Here is a 17,896-nt window from a genome sequence, read left to right as displayed (position 1 = left end):
GTAAAGATGGGGTTTTGCCATGTTGCCCAGGTTGGTCTCCAACTTCTGGTCTCAAGTGATCCACCCACCTTGACCCCCACAAAGTGCTGGGATTACAGGAGAGCTGCCATGCCCGGCCCGTAGTTAACTTCTTTAAATTTGATAATGGTATCATATTTATTTAGGTGAAAGTAATTATTCCTAGAGGATGCACGGTCAAGTATTCAAGGATTAAGTGTCTGCAACTTACATTTTTTTTCTTTTTTTGGGACACATCTCGCCCTGTTGCCTAGGCTGGGGTACAGTGGTGCAAATATGGCTCACTGCAGTTTTGACCTCCTGGCCTCAAGAGATCCATCCACCCACCTCAGCATCCCAATGTGCTGGGATTACAGGTGTGAGCCACCGCACCCGGCCTGCAACTTAATTTCAAATGGTTTGCCGCATACATATTCATATGGCAAAATGTTAACTGTTCAAGCTAGGTGGTAGTTCACTGTACTATTCTTTCAACTTTTTTATATGCTTGAACATTTTCATTAAAAATGTGGGAAAATAGTTTGGGAGGGTGAGGTGGACGGATCACTTGAGGTCAGAAGTTTGAGACCAACCTGGCCAACATGGTGAAAGCCCGTCTCCACCAACAACACAAAAAATTAGCCAGGCGTGGTGGCACACACCTGTAAGCCCACCTATTTGGGAGGCTGAGGCAGAGAATCGCTTGAACCTGAGAGGCGGATGTTGCAGTGAGCCAAGATTGTGCCACTGCACTCCAGCCTGGGCAATGGAGCAAGACTCTGTCTAAAAAAAAAAAAAAAAAAAAAAAAAGTAGCAAAATGGGAACAGATTGTGAGGAAAAGTAGAAAAAAAATGTTGGAAAAAACAGAATACAAGTTTACAAAAGAATGTGGTATGATGTTAAGAAAATGAGCTTTACCAGCCTGGGCAACATGGCAAAGCCCCGTATCAAAAAAAAAAAAAAATTATGGCTGGGTGTGTGTGTGGCTCACACCTGTAATCCCAGCACTTTGGGAGGCTGAGGCACGAGAATCACTCAAACCTGGGAGGTGGAGGTGGCAGTGAGCCGAGATTGCCTCACTGCACTCCAGCCTGGGTGACAGAGCAAGACTCCATATTAAAAAAAAAAAAAAAAAAAAAGCCTGGCAGCATGGTGCCCACCAGTAGTACCAGCTACTGGGGAGGCTAAGGTGGGAGGAGCACATGAGCCCAGGAGGCAGAGGCTGCAGTGAGCCCTGATCATGCCACTACACTCCAGCCTGAGTGACACAGAAAGACCCTGTCTCAAAAAAAAAAAAAAAAAAGAAAAAAAAAGAAAATGAGCTTTAGAGTCAGGGAGATCTGGATTCAAACTGGACCTCGTACCTAACATCAATCCCTGAACTCCTGAACTCAGTTTTTCAGTATCTGGTAACAGTAAGAAATCCACAAATATTCCTTCCTTCCTTCCCAATAAACACCAAGTATTTTCCCTCCCTTTATTCAGAAACCTGGAGAGTGGACCAGCCTCCTGGAGTCTTACGCCACTGCTTCTCCCTTTCACCTTCCCTCCTAGACTACAGACAAAGAACATCATTCAATTCCCTCTAGGGGAAGAATCTTCTCCAAACTCTCCTTGCAGAATTTAATTATACTTTTTCCCTGCTGATGCCACATAGGGATCTTGGGAGACAGGAAAGAGGCAGTAATGGAGATAAACATGGGAACAGCAAAACTTGTGCCTTTTTATCAAAGCCTCCTGTAGGCTTTATAATATGTAAATATTTGATAAAATCCTGTAGGGGGGGCCAGGCCTGGTGGCTCACACCTGTAATCCTGGCACTTTGGGAGGCTGAAATGGGAGAACTGCTTTTGCCCAGAGTTTGAGATAAGCCTGGGCAACATAATGAGACCCTCGCTCTGCCAAAAAAAAAATTTTTTTTTAAATCTTCTAGTGGAAAAGGAACAGGAGTAAGTATATATTGAGCACCTACTGTGTGCCAAAAACTGGTAGGCACACAAGTTATCCCACTTAATCCTCAAAACAGCCCTAATTTACAGTTTATTTATAGTTTAGAAAGGTTAAATAACTTGTCAAGGATAAGGTGTGTAACTCTCAAGCCCATGCAAGCTGTCCATCACTCTTGCTAAAATAATTTCTTTCTTTTTTTTTTTCCCCTGAGACAAAGTCTCCCTCTTGTTCCCCCCCAGGCTGGAGTGCAATGGCACAATCTCGGCTCACTGCAACCTCCACCTCCTGGGTTCAAGCGATTCTCCTGCCTCAGCCTTCCGAGGAGCTGGGATTATAGGCGCCTGCCACCACACCCGGCTAATTTTTATATTTTTAGTAGAGACGGGGTTTCACCATGTTGGCCAGGCTGGTCTACACACTCCTGACCTCAGGTGATCCATCCGCCTCGGCCTCCCAAAGTGCTGGGATTACAGGCATGAGCCACCACGCCTGGCCTAAAATAATTTCAAATATCCACCATTGCTAAAGAAATTACAAAGATCACTTTCTATTTATTTATTTATTTTTGAGACAGGGTCTCACTCTGTCACCCAGGCTGGAGTGCAATGGTATGATCACGCCTCACTGCAGCCTCCACCTCCTGAGCTCAAGCGATCCTTCCACCTCAGCCTCCCTAGTAGCTGGGACTACAAGTGCAAACCACCACTCCCGGCTAATTTTTGTATTTTTAGTAGAGACAGGGTTTCGCCGTGTTGCCCAGGCTGGTCTCAACTCTTGAGCTCAAGGAATCTGCCTGCCTCAGCCTCCCAAAGTGCTGGGATTAGACGCATGAGCCACCACACCTGGCCCTACAAAGATTAAATAACACTTTTTTTTACAACTTGGGAGAATTATGTAATGACATATATCAATTAGCAAAAAGTATTTGTTAACGATATTTTATGAAATCTAACCCAAGGCAGCTTAGGTGCAGATAAAGACTAACTAAAACTGCGGTCACACAGGATTTATTCATCCTGTCTAAGGTGACAGGATTTACTCATCCTGCCTAAGGTGACATAAATTTAAGCAACAGTTGAACTCATGTTCATTCAGTTGACCAGCTGGTTCAAATATGTCTGCAGCTTTTACTGAATGAAGTCTCAGAACTGGAGTTCAAGCCCCAGAAATGACTTGCACCAGGGTACATATCTAGCTGGTATTAGTGAGAGCTAAAAAACCACTCTGTTCTACCTTGCCTGCCTGACTTCTTGCTAATGGAAATGTACAACTGAATCAAATCGTTTCAATAGTAAAGGATGAAGGACTGAGCCAATATGCCACATTTCACAAAAAGGTCAATGTTCCACATGACCAAGATAGCTCACCTCTGTTAGGTTCCTGGTAAACCTGCACTTTGCCCATCTCCACCCCCAGCCGCCTAGAAAAGAGAAAGGGGGAAAAAGCTGAAAAAGTAATAGAAGAAACCCAGTATCTTTACTATTTAAGGAGACTCGTAAATCGATGAGTAAAATAAAATAGTTATTCTTCTTGTAAAATTTAAAGTCAACATTAAATTGTTACATCAATCCATTACCTAGCCCCTCACCCCAACCCCACGTCTCCCCAGGAAGGACTATGCAGTGCCGCTCTGCTTGCCTCACCAGCCATCTTCTTTGGACACTCTGTACTCCAGCCCATGTTCCTAAGACACACCAAGAACTCCTCCTGCATGCTGCAGAGCCTTGGAATCTGCTGTTTCCTCTGCTTGGTGGGCTCTGCCTCCAGACCTTCACTTGGTGGCTCATTCAGGTTTCTCAACTCACATACCATCCCCTCAGTTTAAAGGCACTTCAGCACACATGCTAAAGGAGAACAACCTGCCCCATCATTACTTTCACACAGTTTTCTTCATAGCATTGATCATCATCTGAAATTACCTTGTTTGTTTTTCTGACTTGATTTCTGTTTGGCTCCCATACTAAAATGCAAATTTCATAAAAACGATGGATCTTGACTCACTGATAATCCCCAACATCTAGATCAAGGTCTAGTACACAGTAGTAGGGGTACAATATTTGTTTAATAAATATCTAAAATTATACTCAACTATAAGCTATAAGTTATTTTTTTTTTTTTTTTTTTTTTTTTAGACAGAGTTTGTCTTTGCCAGGTGAGTGCAGTGGTGCAATCTCAGTCATGCAACCTCCTGGTTCACTCCCAAGTAGCTGGAACTACAGGTGCCCGTCACCACGCCCAGCTAATTTTTTGTATTTTTAGCAGATGCGGGGTTTCACTGTGTTAACTAGGATGGTCTCAATCTCCTGACCTCGTGATACACCCGCCTTGGCCTCCCAAAGTGCTGGGATTACAGGCATGAGCCACCGCACCCAGCCCCAGTGTGATTTGTACTCAAATAATCATATATATGTATACACATATACATACACATATATAGAGCACCTAATACAATCCCTGGCACTTATAAGGCACTCAATAAATGTCTGCTGAAAGAATATGTAGGGAGATGGGATAGTTTACAGAAAGAATAGCCCTTAATATATACAGATGAGACATATTACATGAACATCTTGCATGATGAAAAAAAGATACACACATAATTATAAAATATCTGCTTTCAAGTTTAACAATAACTGCTAATCAGATTATCAAATTTAAAGCATCACATAATGAATATAGATTTTAATAGCACAATTATAACTCACTCTGCAATTTTCTTTGAGAGCTCCATACATGATGAATTCGAGTTTGCTGAAAACAACACCAGACCACCTTTGGTTATGTTCATCTTGGTTTCTAATTCAGGTGGCGTCACACAAAACATCAAAACCTTCTTGGTTTTCCAATTTTCAGAGCCTAGAAGGATACAATACTTATTAAAAACTGCCACATGATATGAAATATACCTGAATGGATTTTTTTTAAAGGAAATGACTTCAGCTGAAGGAAATTAGTTTCCATCCTAATAGTATTGTTAAAATATTAGATATATATGGACAAACAGAAAGTTCACTTGGATTTCAGGGTCCTAAATTTATGGAAATACATTATCACATGATGTTCACAACCACTAAGAAGAAATGATAAACTTACAAGAAAGGCGGAGCTGAAGAGCTCAATGTTTTACTGATTGCTGCTTAAAGTCAATTATGGACAACCTCCTTTTATTCTCTGACAACAAAATTCCTCCTGGATTAACACACAGAAAAATGGCAGAGCCATTAGCGAGAACAGGGACTGATTAATCCTTAAACAAAGAATAAATGACCCATCTACACCCAGCTTTTCCTGTAATCCTTGTTTACCATTAAAACCTTTCCCGGCCTTTCAGCTGCCCTGTGTCATGTCTAAAACTGACCTCTCATCTTCATTTTCCTCAAGTGGAACACGGGCTGACTAGATAATCACCTTGAAGGACACTTAAGTGACCACCCAAATGACAGGCAGTGGGCCAAAAATAAAAAGGTCCCTGGCTTAGAAGTCATCAGTGCTGGCCGGGTGTGGTGACTCACGCCTGTAATCCCAGCACTTTGGGAAGCCAAGGCAGGTGGATCACGAGATCAAGAGATCCAGACCATCCTGGCCAACATGGTGAAACCCTATCTCTACTAAAAATACAAAAAATAGCTGGGCGTGGTGGCACGTGCCTGTAGTCCCAGCTACTCGGGAGGCTGAGGTAGGAGAATGACGTGAACGTGGGAGGCAGAGGTTGCAGTGAGCTGAGATCGTGCCACTGCACTTCCAGCCTGGCGACACAGCAAGACTCCATCTCAAAAAAAAAAAAAAAAGAAAAAAAAGTCGTCATCAGTGCTGAGTGTCCTCATCACGTAATGGAGGTGCTAGATGGGAGGAACAGCAACAGTCCAGCAGGCTGTGGGCAGAGGGGCCCTTTCCCAGCAAGCCCACTGCATTTCCACAGTTGTATGTTCACCTGGGACTTCTGGGAAGGCTGGTGGAGATCATCAATGAGCTGAAACTAAGCTAATCTTTTTCATTATTCTCAAATGTTAATTATACAAGTAAAACACAAACTCATCCTCCCTATAAAAACCTGAAACATGGCTGGGCGCAGTGGCTCACACCTGTAATCCCAGCACTTTGGGAGGCCAAGGCAGGCAGATCACAAGGTCAGGAGTTCAAGACCAGCCTGGTCAAAAGGGTGAAATCCGTCTCTACTAAAAATACAAAAATGAGCTGGCATGGTGGCGGGTGCCTATAGTCCCAGCTACTCTAGGGGCTGAGGCTTGAGAATCGCTTGAACTCAGGAGGCAGAGGTTGCAGTGAGCCGAGATTGCACCACTGCACTCCAGCCTAGGGACAGAGCGCGAGACTCCGTCTCAAAAAAAAAAAAAAAAACAAACCTGAAACATGATAGTTAAGGATAAAGTCACCAGCCTCGATCCCAGGTCCTCCCCAGAAGTGAGGGTTCTTATCAGTTTGGTAGGGACAACATCAGACCTTTTCTATGCATTTATACATGTGACCTCCATAAAAATTATATACGGCCGGGCACAGTGGCTCACGCCTGTAATCCTAGCACTTTGGGAGGCTGAGGCGGGCAGATCACTTGAGGCCAGGAGTTCAACACCAGCCTGACCAATATGGTGAAACCCCATCTCTACTAAAAATACAATAAAAATAAAAATAAGTCAGGCATGGTGGTACCGGCCTGTAATCCCAGCTACTCATGAGGCTGAGGAAGGAGAATCGCTTAAACCCAGGAGGCAGAAGTTGCAGTGAGCTGAGATTGCACCATTGCACTCCAACCTGGGTGATGAGAGCAAAACTCCATCTAAAAAATTAAAAAAAAAAAAAGGCCAGGCACAGTGGCTTACGCCTGTAATCCCAGCACTTTGTGAGGCCGAGGTGGGTGGATCACCTGAGGTTAGGGGTTCGAGACCAGCCTGGCCAACATGGGGAAACCCTGTCTCCACTAAAAATACAAAAAATTAGCCGGGTGTGGTGGCGCACCTGTAGTCCCAGCTACTTGGGAGGCTGAAGCAGGAGAATTGCTTGAACCTGGGAGGCAGAGATTGCAGTGAGCTGAGATCACGCCACTGCATTCCAGCCTGGGTGACAGAGTGAGACTCTGTCTCCAAAAAAAAAATTAATTAATTAAAAAAAATACATATCTACGTGTGGCGTGTGTGTGTGTGTGTGTGTGTGTGTGTGTGTATATAAAATGTTTCAAACACAAAAAGATGTAATTGCGCAACTGTATCTATAATTTGCTTTTTCACTAACCAGTCCATTTTGGCAATCTGGGTTAGAAGATACAGACTTGGCCAGGCATAGTGGCTCATGCCTATATCCCCAGCACTTTGGGAGGCCAAGGCCAGAGGATCGCTTGAGCCCAAGAGTTTGCGACCAGCCTGGGTAATGTGGTGAGACATTACCACCTCTACAAAAAATTTTTAAATTAGCCAAGCATGGTAGTGCATGCCTATTATCTCACCTACTTGGGAGGCTGAAGTGGGAGTATGACTTGAGGCCTGGAAGACAAAGCTGCAGACAACTATGTTCACACCACTGCACTCCAGCCTGGGGGACAGACTGAGACCCAGTATCCAAAACAAACAAACAACAACAACAACAACAAAAAACACAAGAAGATATTATAATAGAGACCTATTTTGCACAGTCCCACTAGCACTTCCTGTAGAGGCATTCCAGCTGGCACAACCCAGGAATCTGCAATGGGAAATATGGCAGACTACAATGCAATTTACCTTAAATTTGCCTATGACTTATAAACAGAAATGTATACACAACTAACCATAGCCCCAAAGTGACCAAGGTGAACAGTGGCATCTATACCATGGAAGTGGCTTTGGGGCAGAGATCAGCAAATTACAGCCTACAGGCCAAATCAGGTCCCTTGAAAGCCTATTTCTGTAATACAGGCAGTAACACAGCCACACTCATTTGTTTACAAATTGTCTCTAGATAACAACAATAGCACCAAGTATGCCCCACAAAGCCTGAAATATTTATTATCTAGTCCTTTACAGAAAAAGTTTGCTAAGGCCTTTTACAGGACAACGTAGCATCTGCAAAGGCTACTAGCAGAGTGGCTGGTATAAATGAAAGAAATTGGCTGGGCGCGGTGGCTCACGCCTGTAATCCCAGCACTTTGGGAGGCCGAGGTGGGTGGATCACGAGGTCAGGAGATCAAGACCATCCTGGCTAACACGGTGAAACCCAGTCTCTACTAAAAAATACAAAAAATTAGCCGGGTGTGATGGCGGGTGCCTGTAGTCCCAGCTAATCGGGAGGCTGAGGCGGGTGAATGGTGTGAACCCAGGAGGCAGAGCTTGCAGTGAGCCAAGATTGCGCCACTGCACTCCAGCCTGGGCAACAGAGCAAGACTCCGTTTCAAATAAATAAAAGAAAAGAAAGAAAAGAAAAGAAACGAAGGAAAGAAAGGAAAGAAAGAAAGAGAAAGAAAGAAAAAGAAAGAAAGAAAAGAAAGAAAGAGAAAGAAAGAAAAAAAGAAAAGAAAGAATACGTTTAATCATCAACATTCTGGAAGGGATCTTAAATACTTCTAAAGCCATCTCTCAACCAATAAACGTGTGTGTTTAAGAACAAAAGGTATGGCCAGGCACAGCAACTCACACCGCTAATCCCAGCACTTTGTGAACCCAAGAGTTTAAGACCAGCCTCAGCTACACCGTGAGACCTAGTCTCCACAAAAAAATCAAAAAATGAGGTGGGAGGATCACTTGAGCCCAGGTGGTCAGGGCTGCAATGAGCCATGACTGCACCACTTCAATGCACTTCTGCCTGGACGATGGGAGTGCGACCTTGTCTCAAAAAATAAATAAATAAATAAATAAATAAATAAATAAATAAATAAATAAAAAATTGCTGGGTGCGGTGGCTCATGCCTGTAATCCCAGCACTTTGGGAGGCCGAGGTGGGCGGATCACGAGGTCAGGAGATCGAGACCATCCTGGCTAACACAGCGAAACCCCGTCTCTACTAAAAATACAAAAAATTAGGTGGGCGTGGTGGTGGGCGCCTGTAGTCCCAGCTACTCGGGAGGCTGAGGCAGGAAAATGGCGTGAACCTGGGAGGCGAAGTGTGCAGTGAGCTGAGACCATGCCACTGCACTCCAGCCTGGGAGACAGAGCGAGACTCCGTCTCAAAAAATAAATAAAATAAATAAATAAATAAATAATAGGGTGTTACAGGTCCAGGAAAGGAAACAAAAACAAACTAATTTTCCTGTAGTTGTAAATACAGGATTTAGAGTCAAACTCATGTTTGCATCTTGAAATACTTCCCCTAAACTCACAGTGAGGACTTGCATAAGTTATCTAATACTCAAAATCTCTTAGCCTCAGTTCTGCCATCCATACAACTGTGAAAACTGACCCCACAGGTGACGGTAAAATTTCTGCAAGGCACTTAACACAGTGCCCTGCATATCGGACATGCTACTTATGAACTGACTTCTAATACCTTGATTATCTACCATATGAGTACAGTAATAGCCATGGGGGGAGGGGCATTTCTTTTTACACCCCTTAACCTTCAAATAAGAAGCTCCTTAAAGTACAGCAAGATTCCTGATAGGAGTTGGAACACTTAGAATGAAAGTATTTTAGAGGTAGGAAGAGATCTTAGAGGTAGTTCTGCCTATCCCTCCTAAATCTTTTGTTCAAAGCCCATCTGTAGGAATCCTGCCAAAGAACCACTCAACAGAAGCTTGAACAGTCCCAGGGTCTGATGCCCACATCCGCTGAGGGCCTATCATTCCAAATTCTTCCTTAGAACATGCTGTGGCCAGGCGCAGTGGCTCACGCCTATAATCCCAGCAAATTGGGAGAGCAAGGCAGGAGGATTACCTGAGGTCAGAAGTTCAACACCAGTCTGGCCAACGTGGTGAAACCTCATTTCTACTAAAAATGCAAAAATTAACTAGGCCTGGTGGCACACGCCTGTAGTCCCAGCTACTCAGGAGGCTGAGGCAAGTAAATCGCTTGAACCCGGGAGGCAGAGGTTGCAGTGAGTGGAGACTGCACTACTGCACACCAGCCTGGGTGACAGAGCAAGACCGTCTCAAAACAAACAAAGAACATGCTGAGATTCCTCTTCCTGCAGCTTCTGCCCACTGGTTCTTGTCCTCTCCTTAGAGATTTATGGGAAACATCAAATTCCTTTTCCACAGGACAGTCTCCAAACTATTTCAAGACAGCTCTCCTGCCTTTGTATATTTTTTCCAGGATATTTCCTGAAGTCTTTCCTTATCTCTCATGGTTTAAAATGGCCTGCAACACCCTGCACGTGGTCTCTAACGTTCTAGGCTTCCAATATAGGCTTCTATATTAGAATCCTAACCTAAGACCACCCTCAAAATGACATGGTGGAGTGGACTGGGGAGCATCCACTTGGAAATGACTATCAACAGTCATGTTTTGTGACTATTCATTTCATGAGTTATTCAAACATAAGGGCTGTTTCTTTTTCTTTTTTTCTTTTTTAAGATGGAGTTTCACTCTTGTTGCCCAGGCTGGAGTGCAATGGTGCAATTTTGGCTCACTACAACCTCCGCCTCCCCGGTTCAAGCGATTCTCCTGCCTCAGCCTCCTGAGTAGCTGGGATTACAGGCATGCGCCACCATGCCCGTCTAATTTTGTATTTTTAGTAGAGACAGGGTTTCTCCATGTTGGTCAGGCTGGTCTCAAACTCCCAAGCTCAGATAATCCACCCGCCTCAGCCTCCTAAAGTGCTGGGATTACAGGCGTGAGCCACTGCGCCCGGCCAAAATGCCTGTTTGTAGTTTTAGTTCTCCTTTCTCCTGTTGGTAATTAAGGCTGTGTTCTTTACCAAGCTTCAAGAAAATTGTTATAAAGACTATCTTCAAAAACATGATAATCTTCGAGATGGGGCTGGCAGGAGGCTTGTTAGCACAAGGTTTTAGTGTGAAATGAGAACACTCCTTTATTTTCCCCACGAGCTATAACTGCTTTATGTTTATTCTAAATTTACTCTAGAATGTGTGAGATTTATAACATGTATGAAAACACACCATTTTCAGAGAATCTTAGCACCTTTTGAAGAGCAAATCATACTCCTCTTTTGAATAAGATTTGAGAATCTGTCAAGTCTCATGAATGAAGAAACCACACTGAGAGATCATTTCCTTTGGACAGACTAGCAGTCATTTCAAAACCACTCACCCACATTTCAGATGAGAAAGACTCACATTGAAGTGTGTTGTCTTTCCGCTAAAGCATCTACTGTGTAAAATACCTTCTACTTAAAGATGGCCGAAGTAGGAGTGTGAAGAGTTGGGTTTGCCTTCCAGCTACTAGGCCATGTGGACATCACTTGTCCTTGCTGGACCTCAACCTTTACCTTCCAGACAAGAGATATAACCTTGGTAAAAAGCTTTCCCCATCAGAATTTAAGGTCCAGGCAGCAGAGATTATTTTTTACCATTATATTCTCTGCTGTATACCCTGTGCAGCTGCCACACTACCGGTAGAGGCTAAACAAATGATTGCTGAATAATGCCTGACCTCAATGAGTCACAATGATTAACAAATGAAATTGAAAGATGAACTAAAAGGCATCATAAAGTATAAAAACTGGCCAGGCACAGTGACTCACGCCTGTAATCCCAGCACTTTGGGAGGCCAAGGTGGACGGATCACCTGAGGTCAGGAGTTCGAGACCAGCCTGGTCAACGTGGCGAAACCCCTACTAAAAAATACAAAAATGAGCCGGGTATGGTGGCATGCACCTGTAACCCCAGCTACTCGGGCAGCTGAGGCAGGAGAATCGCTTGAACTTGGGAGGCAGAGGTTGCAGTGAGCGGAGATCGTGCCACTGCACTCCAGCCTGGGCAACAGAGCAAGACTCTGTCTCAAAAAATAAAAAAGTATAAAAACTTATGTTTATTGGCCGGGCATGGTGGCTCACACTTGTAATCACAGCACTTTGGGAGGCCAAGGCAGGCAGATCACGAGGGGTCAGGAGTTTGAGACCAACCTGACAAACATGGTGACACCCTGTCTCTACTAAAAGTGCAAAAAATTAGCCGGGCATGGTGGCATGTGCCTGTAATCCCAGCTACTCAGGAGGCTGAGGCAAGAGGATCGCTTGAACCCGGGAGGCAGAAGTTGCAGTGAGCTGAGATCACGCCAGTGCACTCCAGCCTGGAAGACAGAGCAAGACTCTGCATAAAAAATAAAAAAATAAAAAAATAAACTTATTATGTATGTTTATTAGTGATGTGCCTCACTCTGAGGAAATCTGTTTTTAATATCAATATTGATGAGAATTTGAAGGGCAAATTCTAAACCGAATTACTCTTCCACTCCTCTATGATCCCAGGCTCTGCTTCTCTCTCCAACGGAATGTTAACTCATGCCTAACATCTGAGTGTTCACAATGCTTATGACAACCCAGTGAAGCAAGTACTAGAATGAGACCCATTTTAGACAGGGAAAGCTAGGTTTCCAGATGAAGAAACTTACTCAAGGCTGCAAAGCCTCTAAGCAGCAAAAATAGCTCGGTCTCAGCATGATTTGTAGTAGTTAGTCGTATGCAACAGTGGGCTGCACAGCCTGTCTCTCAACCCACACGGAAAACGACTTGGCATCCCGCTGAATTCTGCATACTGAGAGCAAAATCGGACAAATACCCAGATTTTGAAAAATGTCTATTGTAAACATGTCTTGTTTGGAAAACAATTTATATAATAGTGCCAAAGAAAGAAAACAGAAGTTTGATTCAGTATTTCCACTTCTGGTAATTATCCCAAGGAAATAAGGAAAAAGCTATATGCTCAGTGATGATGGTCAACATAAGACTTTTTAAAGAGCAAGTACACCAGACCTGTGTAAAGGTTCCATAATAAAGTAATTAAGTAAAACACAGAATAGAAATTCAATAAATATTCAACACGACGCAAAATACCTATGAATGACTTTAAGTGGAACGAGCTCAAATCACAACTGAGTAGTAATAGTACACACCAGGGCAGCAGGAAAGGAATAAGGACAAAAAGGACATGCTTTAGTGGGGTTCAATAATGTGGGTGAATTATTTCTCTTTGTGCAATTAAATTTTTTAAACACTAGAGATCACACCTCCTCAAGCCCCAAAGCCCCATTCCGCATTTTCATACCCCTTTCAAAAGCTAAACACCCAAACGGAGCCAACATTAACATAAGAGAAAAATTATCATCACCAAGCAGAATACTTAAAAATTTCATCACAGTTCCCCCTCAATCTCTGCTGGGGTGAGTTCTGAGTTGGATAAAATCATCCTTTAAGAGGTGAGAGATATATTCGTGACTAGCAAGGCCAGGTAAATTAAAATCAGGGGCTCCGTGTCAGCTTAGGGACGGAGAATGGCTGCGTCTGGGCTTGCTTTCAGAGCTGCTCACCACAGGTCCCATCATCAGGGTTCCACTCCCCAGCGGCGCCTCAGGAGCGGAGAGAGCCCAGGCACCAGACGCCCGACCCCCTCCCCCGCCGACCCCTGGCGGGAGAGGAAGAACGGAGGGAAAAATGGAAGGGCCGCGGGCGCGAGGTCGCCCCCGTGAGCCCCCAAGCAGCCACCACCCAGGGACCCCGACCCGTCCGCCCGCCGGCGCCGCGGGCTCCCCGCCCCTTGCACCTGCGCCCAGCAATGCCGGAGTCAGCCAGCCCTCGCCGCCGCTCGCCACTGGCTCCCGCCCGCCTACCTGGCCCCGACCCCAGCCCCGGCCCCGCCGCAGCCTCGGCTGCAGAAGGAAGAAAGCGCCGGGTCTCCTGGCGGCGTCTCTAGGAGCAAAATGGCGACTCCATGCCCAAGATTGGCGTCCGCGGTGACTGCGAGTCCGGTGGGCGGGGCGGGGCGGGGAGGGGGCGGGACTAGAGCCCGGACAGCGGAGGCACCTGGCTGGGGGCTGTGGGCGTGGCCCACCAGTGGAGAAGGCGCGAGGCCGTGGGTGTAGCCACAGGGGTGGAGTCGGGCTGGCACGATGGGCGGGGCGGTGGGCGGGGATGCGCCTGTTCTGGTCCCTGGGGAGCTGCTAGCCCCACACCAACTATGACAGTCCAGGCAGGTTACAAGGAATGAATGTGGACAGAGTATTACATTTGGAATTACAAATACATGGGTTCAAGCCTCCACTGGCCTGTAACCTTGGACAAGTCATTTCACCTCTCTGAGCTTGTTTCCTCATCTGAAAAACAAAGATAGCAGCACCCATTCCATAAGACTGTTGTGAGGATTAAATGAGACAACACGGCCAGGGGCGGTGGTTCACGCCTGTAATTCCAGCACTTTGCGAGGCTGAGGCGGGCAGATCACGAGGTCAGGAGTTCAAGACCAGCCTGACCAACATGGCGAAACCCCCGTCTCTACTAAAAGTACAAAAATTAACAAAAAAAAAAAAAAAAATTAGCCGGGCGTGGTGGTGCGCGCCTGTAATCCCAGCTACTCAGGAGGCTGAGGCAGGAGAAACGCTTGAACCCGGGAGGCAGAGGTTGCAGTGAGCCGAGATCGCGCCACTGCACTCCAGCTGGGTGACAGAGCAAGACTCCATCTCAAAAAAAAAAAAGACAGTGCTTTTAGCACAGTTCTGGGTGTATAAAAAAAGATCAGTTTTTTGTTTGTTTGTTAGTTTTTTGTTTTGAGACGGAGTTTCGCTCTGTTGTCCAGGCTAGAGTGCAGTGGCGTGATCTCAGCTCACTGCAAACTTCGTCTCCCAGGTTCAAGTGATTCTCCTGTCTCAGCCTCCCTAGTAGCTGGGATTACAGGTGTGCGCCACCACGCCCGGCTAATTTTTTGTATTTTTAGTAGAGACAGGGTTTCACCACGTTGGCCAGGCTGTTCTCAAACTCCTGACCTCAAGTGATCCGCCCGCCTCGGCCTCCCAAAGTGCTGGGGTTACAGGCGTGAGCCATCGCGCCCAGCCATTATCAGTTAGTATTGTTATTTTCCTTGTTGCCTTTTTTCTTTTATTATAAAGGAATTGGTGCCTTTGGTATCCATTGCCTAAGTTCTTTATAACTTAGGTAATGTTTACTCTTTATTGTATGGATAACATAATAATAGCAAACACATGGGTCCTCTTTTAAGTGCTTTACATATATTAACGGTAACTTATTTAATCCTCACAAGAGCATAAGGTAGGTGTTGTTATCCTCTCCATTTTAATAGTTGTGGGAACTGAGACGACGACGTTAAATAATTTTTCCAATGACAAAGCAGCGGACAGAATTTCGACCCAGGAGGCTTTGCATCAGTCTTCACTTACCTAATCCCTATACCACATCTTCTCTCCAATTCTGCTTTGGATTTTTCACAATAATGAGGCATGAAATATTCATCAGAGGTTGCAGAACTAGCTAGAGTCTTTATAGTCCAACGTCTTATTTTAGAAACGAAGAATACAAGCATCTCAACTAACGAGACTTCGTGAAATGGAGTCGTTTGAAACATTTCCTTTGCCTGACAACTTTACAGGGACACACCTCTTTATAAAGAGCAAGGCTCATGAGCCCAGTGATTATCTGCATACCAAAATTGATTCCTCTTCAGCGGTACCTCGGCTGAGCTCACGTCCCTTCTGCGCTGGCATCTAACTCCGGTCACAACCCCCACCCCTCTGCTGTGGCTGGCGCAGATTCCACACGTCACATGTTGGCATGTGACTGGATCTGGCCAGTCAGAGAAGTTCATCCCTCTCCGCTCGCTGATTCGCTCCAAAGATAGGCTACTGAGCCAATCGGAGCCCACGAAACACCGTCTCCATCCCTGCGCCGGGACTGGAGAGGCTCGCTCTCTCCTGCTGATGCTGCAGCTGTTGGGATGCCAGGAGGGGAACCGCCTGAGGAAAGTGCTGAGAGAAAAGAGAGGGAGGGATACAGACCGGGCCCAGATGAGTTTGCGCTGAATCTGAAGTCGGTAGGTCCCTGGACATTTCTATTATGGAAGCCAAGAAGAACCTCCCCTCCACCCTCTGAAGCCAGTGTGGATCGGGTTTCTGGCACTTGCAGTGTCTGCACGGTCTCCTCTGCTTCCGTCTCCATTGCCCTTTCTCACCCGCCTGGGCCCCTCACCCTGAACTACTGGGACACATGCTGTTCCTGCCTCCAGGCGTGCACTTCTTCCTGCAGCCGCCTCCCCCACTAACTCCTTCTTGAACTTGATAGCTCCATTGTCACTTTCGAGTCTTCCCTAAACCACCCCCTTCCCAAATAAAACTGTTTAATGTACTTTTCTTTCATTAGGCTTATCACGATTTCTAATTAAGTGTTTGGGTGGTTATTTGACAAATATCACTGCCTCAGCCCCTGTACACTGTAAGCCCCATGAGGGTAGTTAGGCTCTTCGTCCCTCCTGCTGATCACTGTTTCCCGGGGCCTGGCACAAGTATGGTACTCAAGAAATGTCTGGAAAATTGAGTGCCTTTTCCTTGCTGGAAAGAAAATGGGCAGTAGCACAGCATTATATAGTGTTTGCACCATACAAGGATAATATTACTGGAAAAAAAAAACTTTTCTAAGAGACAGAGTCTTGCACTGTTGCCCAGGCTGGAGTGCAGTGGTGCAATCATAGCTCATTGCCGCCTCGAACTGGGCTCAAGTGATCCTCCCACCTCGACCTCCAAAGCGCTGGGATTACAGTCATGAGCCACCACACCCGGCCTTGAATTTTTTAAAAAATCCACCCTCATTAACCAGAATGAGCTAGCTCCAGTGTATCACCGCGTCCAGGGTTCTGCAGTGGGATGGCTTGCTCCTCAATAGTTTCCCGCACTGCAGGCACTTAGTTTGTAGTTTCGTTTGTTCTGTTATAGCAATACCACTCTTCCATCCGCCATCTGTTCTCCAAGGACTATTGAAATCCCTTGTAGGCTGATGTCAAAACTCTCATTCTCTTTATCCTTGGGGTTTAGGCCATAGGAGTGTGCCATGGTAGGTGTTCAGCCAAGATGACCCACCAGGTGACTGCAGCCCCAGACACCACCTGACTGCAACTTTATGAAAGACCCCAAGCAAGAGCCACCTAGCTAAGACCAATCAAATCACAAAAAATTGAGAGCTAAGAAATTTTTTATTAAAGCCCAAGTTTGGGCATATTTTGTTATACAATGGGTAATGAGCAAGAAAGGAGCAAAAGCATAATGTAAAGCCTGTGGTCAGTTCCACACGAATGCAGTTTTTGGTTAGTCCATTGCTAAACTTGATAGTCCCTTGCCCACTTGGATGTTTGCAGTCAGAGTCTTTGCATGTAATAGAAGTGCTCAGCTTGCTGCAACACGTCATTGGCCATATTCAAGGGCTAAACTGCTGCATATCGACTATAAATCAAGATGCTCAAGTCTAAGACATTTCCCTTCAACATTTTTTCAAGGAAGGAAAGGAATCTTTGCTATAGTTTGATAGAAATTTTTCAGCAGTATGGCGTAACAAAAAACACAGGATTCTCCTTCAAATGGTTGTGCAAATGAAAAAACAGGGACTTAGCTGTCCATCACTAGGATGGAGCCTGCTTCCTGTCTCCTCTCCTCATTGTGGAAATGACCTTGGACAGATCCCTCCACCTCTCTAAGTTTCTGTTTCCTCAGTGGAAAAATGAGCACTAATATTAGCAGCCATATGATGGTTGGGGGTGAGGAGTTACTTTTAGATGGAGTCTATGAGTATGAGGCACTGAGGAAGCTTTTGCGGCTGCCTCTCTGCCCTCGCCTGTCTGGCCACCAGGGAAGAAAAACAAGGCACCCCTTTTTCCCCAGTGGAAGAGGATGGCAGCTGGCCTGGCTGTAGGAAGCAGCAGAGGCCAAGGCCAGGTCACCAGCCAAGGAGGCCTTGGAAGTTCCTATAGAGTCCTTTCCCGCATCCTCCAGCTTTTCTCCTTTTTCTTTTCTTTTTTCTTTTTTTGAGATGGAGTCTTGCTCCGTTGTCCAGACTGAAGTACAGTGGCGCAATCTCGAC

At 45.5% G+C, this 17,896-nt stretch overlaps 1 protein-coding gene across 14 annotated transcripts in view; it reads right to left on the bottom strand.

The window, feature by feature from the left end:
- PRPSAP2 (phosphoribosyl pyrophosphate synthetase associated protein 2) overlaps window positions 1–15,500 on the bottom strand; it is a 70,085-nt gene extending 54,585 nt beyond the window's left edge. The window contains exons 1-6 of one of the 14 annotated variants that reach the window (XM_058428488.1): window positions 13,654–13,781; window positions 12,439–12,581; window positions 7,404–7,501; window positions 5,042–5,137; window positions 4,654–4,804; window positions 3,316–3,368 (exon numbers count right to left, since the gene is read on the bottom strand). In XM_058428488.1, the coding sequence (XP_058284471.1) occupies window positions 3,316–3,368; window positions 4,654–4,772 (172 nt within the window). In that variant the 5' untranslated portion in view covers window positions 4,773–4,804; window positions 5,042–5,137; window positions 7,404–7,501; window positions 12,439–12,581; window positions 13,654–13,781. Of the gene's footprint in view, window positions 1–3,315; window positions 3,369–4,653; window positions 4,805–5,041; window positions 5,138–7,403; window positions 7,502–7,576; window positions 7,640–12,438; window positions 13,500–13,586; window positions 13,782–15,213; window positions 15,367–15,477 lie in introns of those variants that run through there. The other 13 variants (XM_058428490.1, XM_032177024.2, XM_032177025.2 and 10 more) reach the window with 13 other exon arrangements.
- Window positions 15,501–17,896: the final 2,396 nt, after the last annotated feature.

The sequence above is a fragment of the Hylobates moloch genome, unplaced genomic scaffold (assembly GCF_009828535.3).
Source record: "Hylobates moloch isolate HMO894 unplaced genomic scaffold, HMol_V3 SCAFFOLD_15, whole genome shotgun sequence".
NCBI lineage: Eukaryota > Metazoa > Chordata > Mammalia > Primates > Hylobatidae > Hylobates > Hylobates moloch.
Note: the sequence above shows the minus strand (reverse complement) of the source record. Positions and strands in the feature narration are given on the sequence as shown.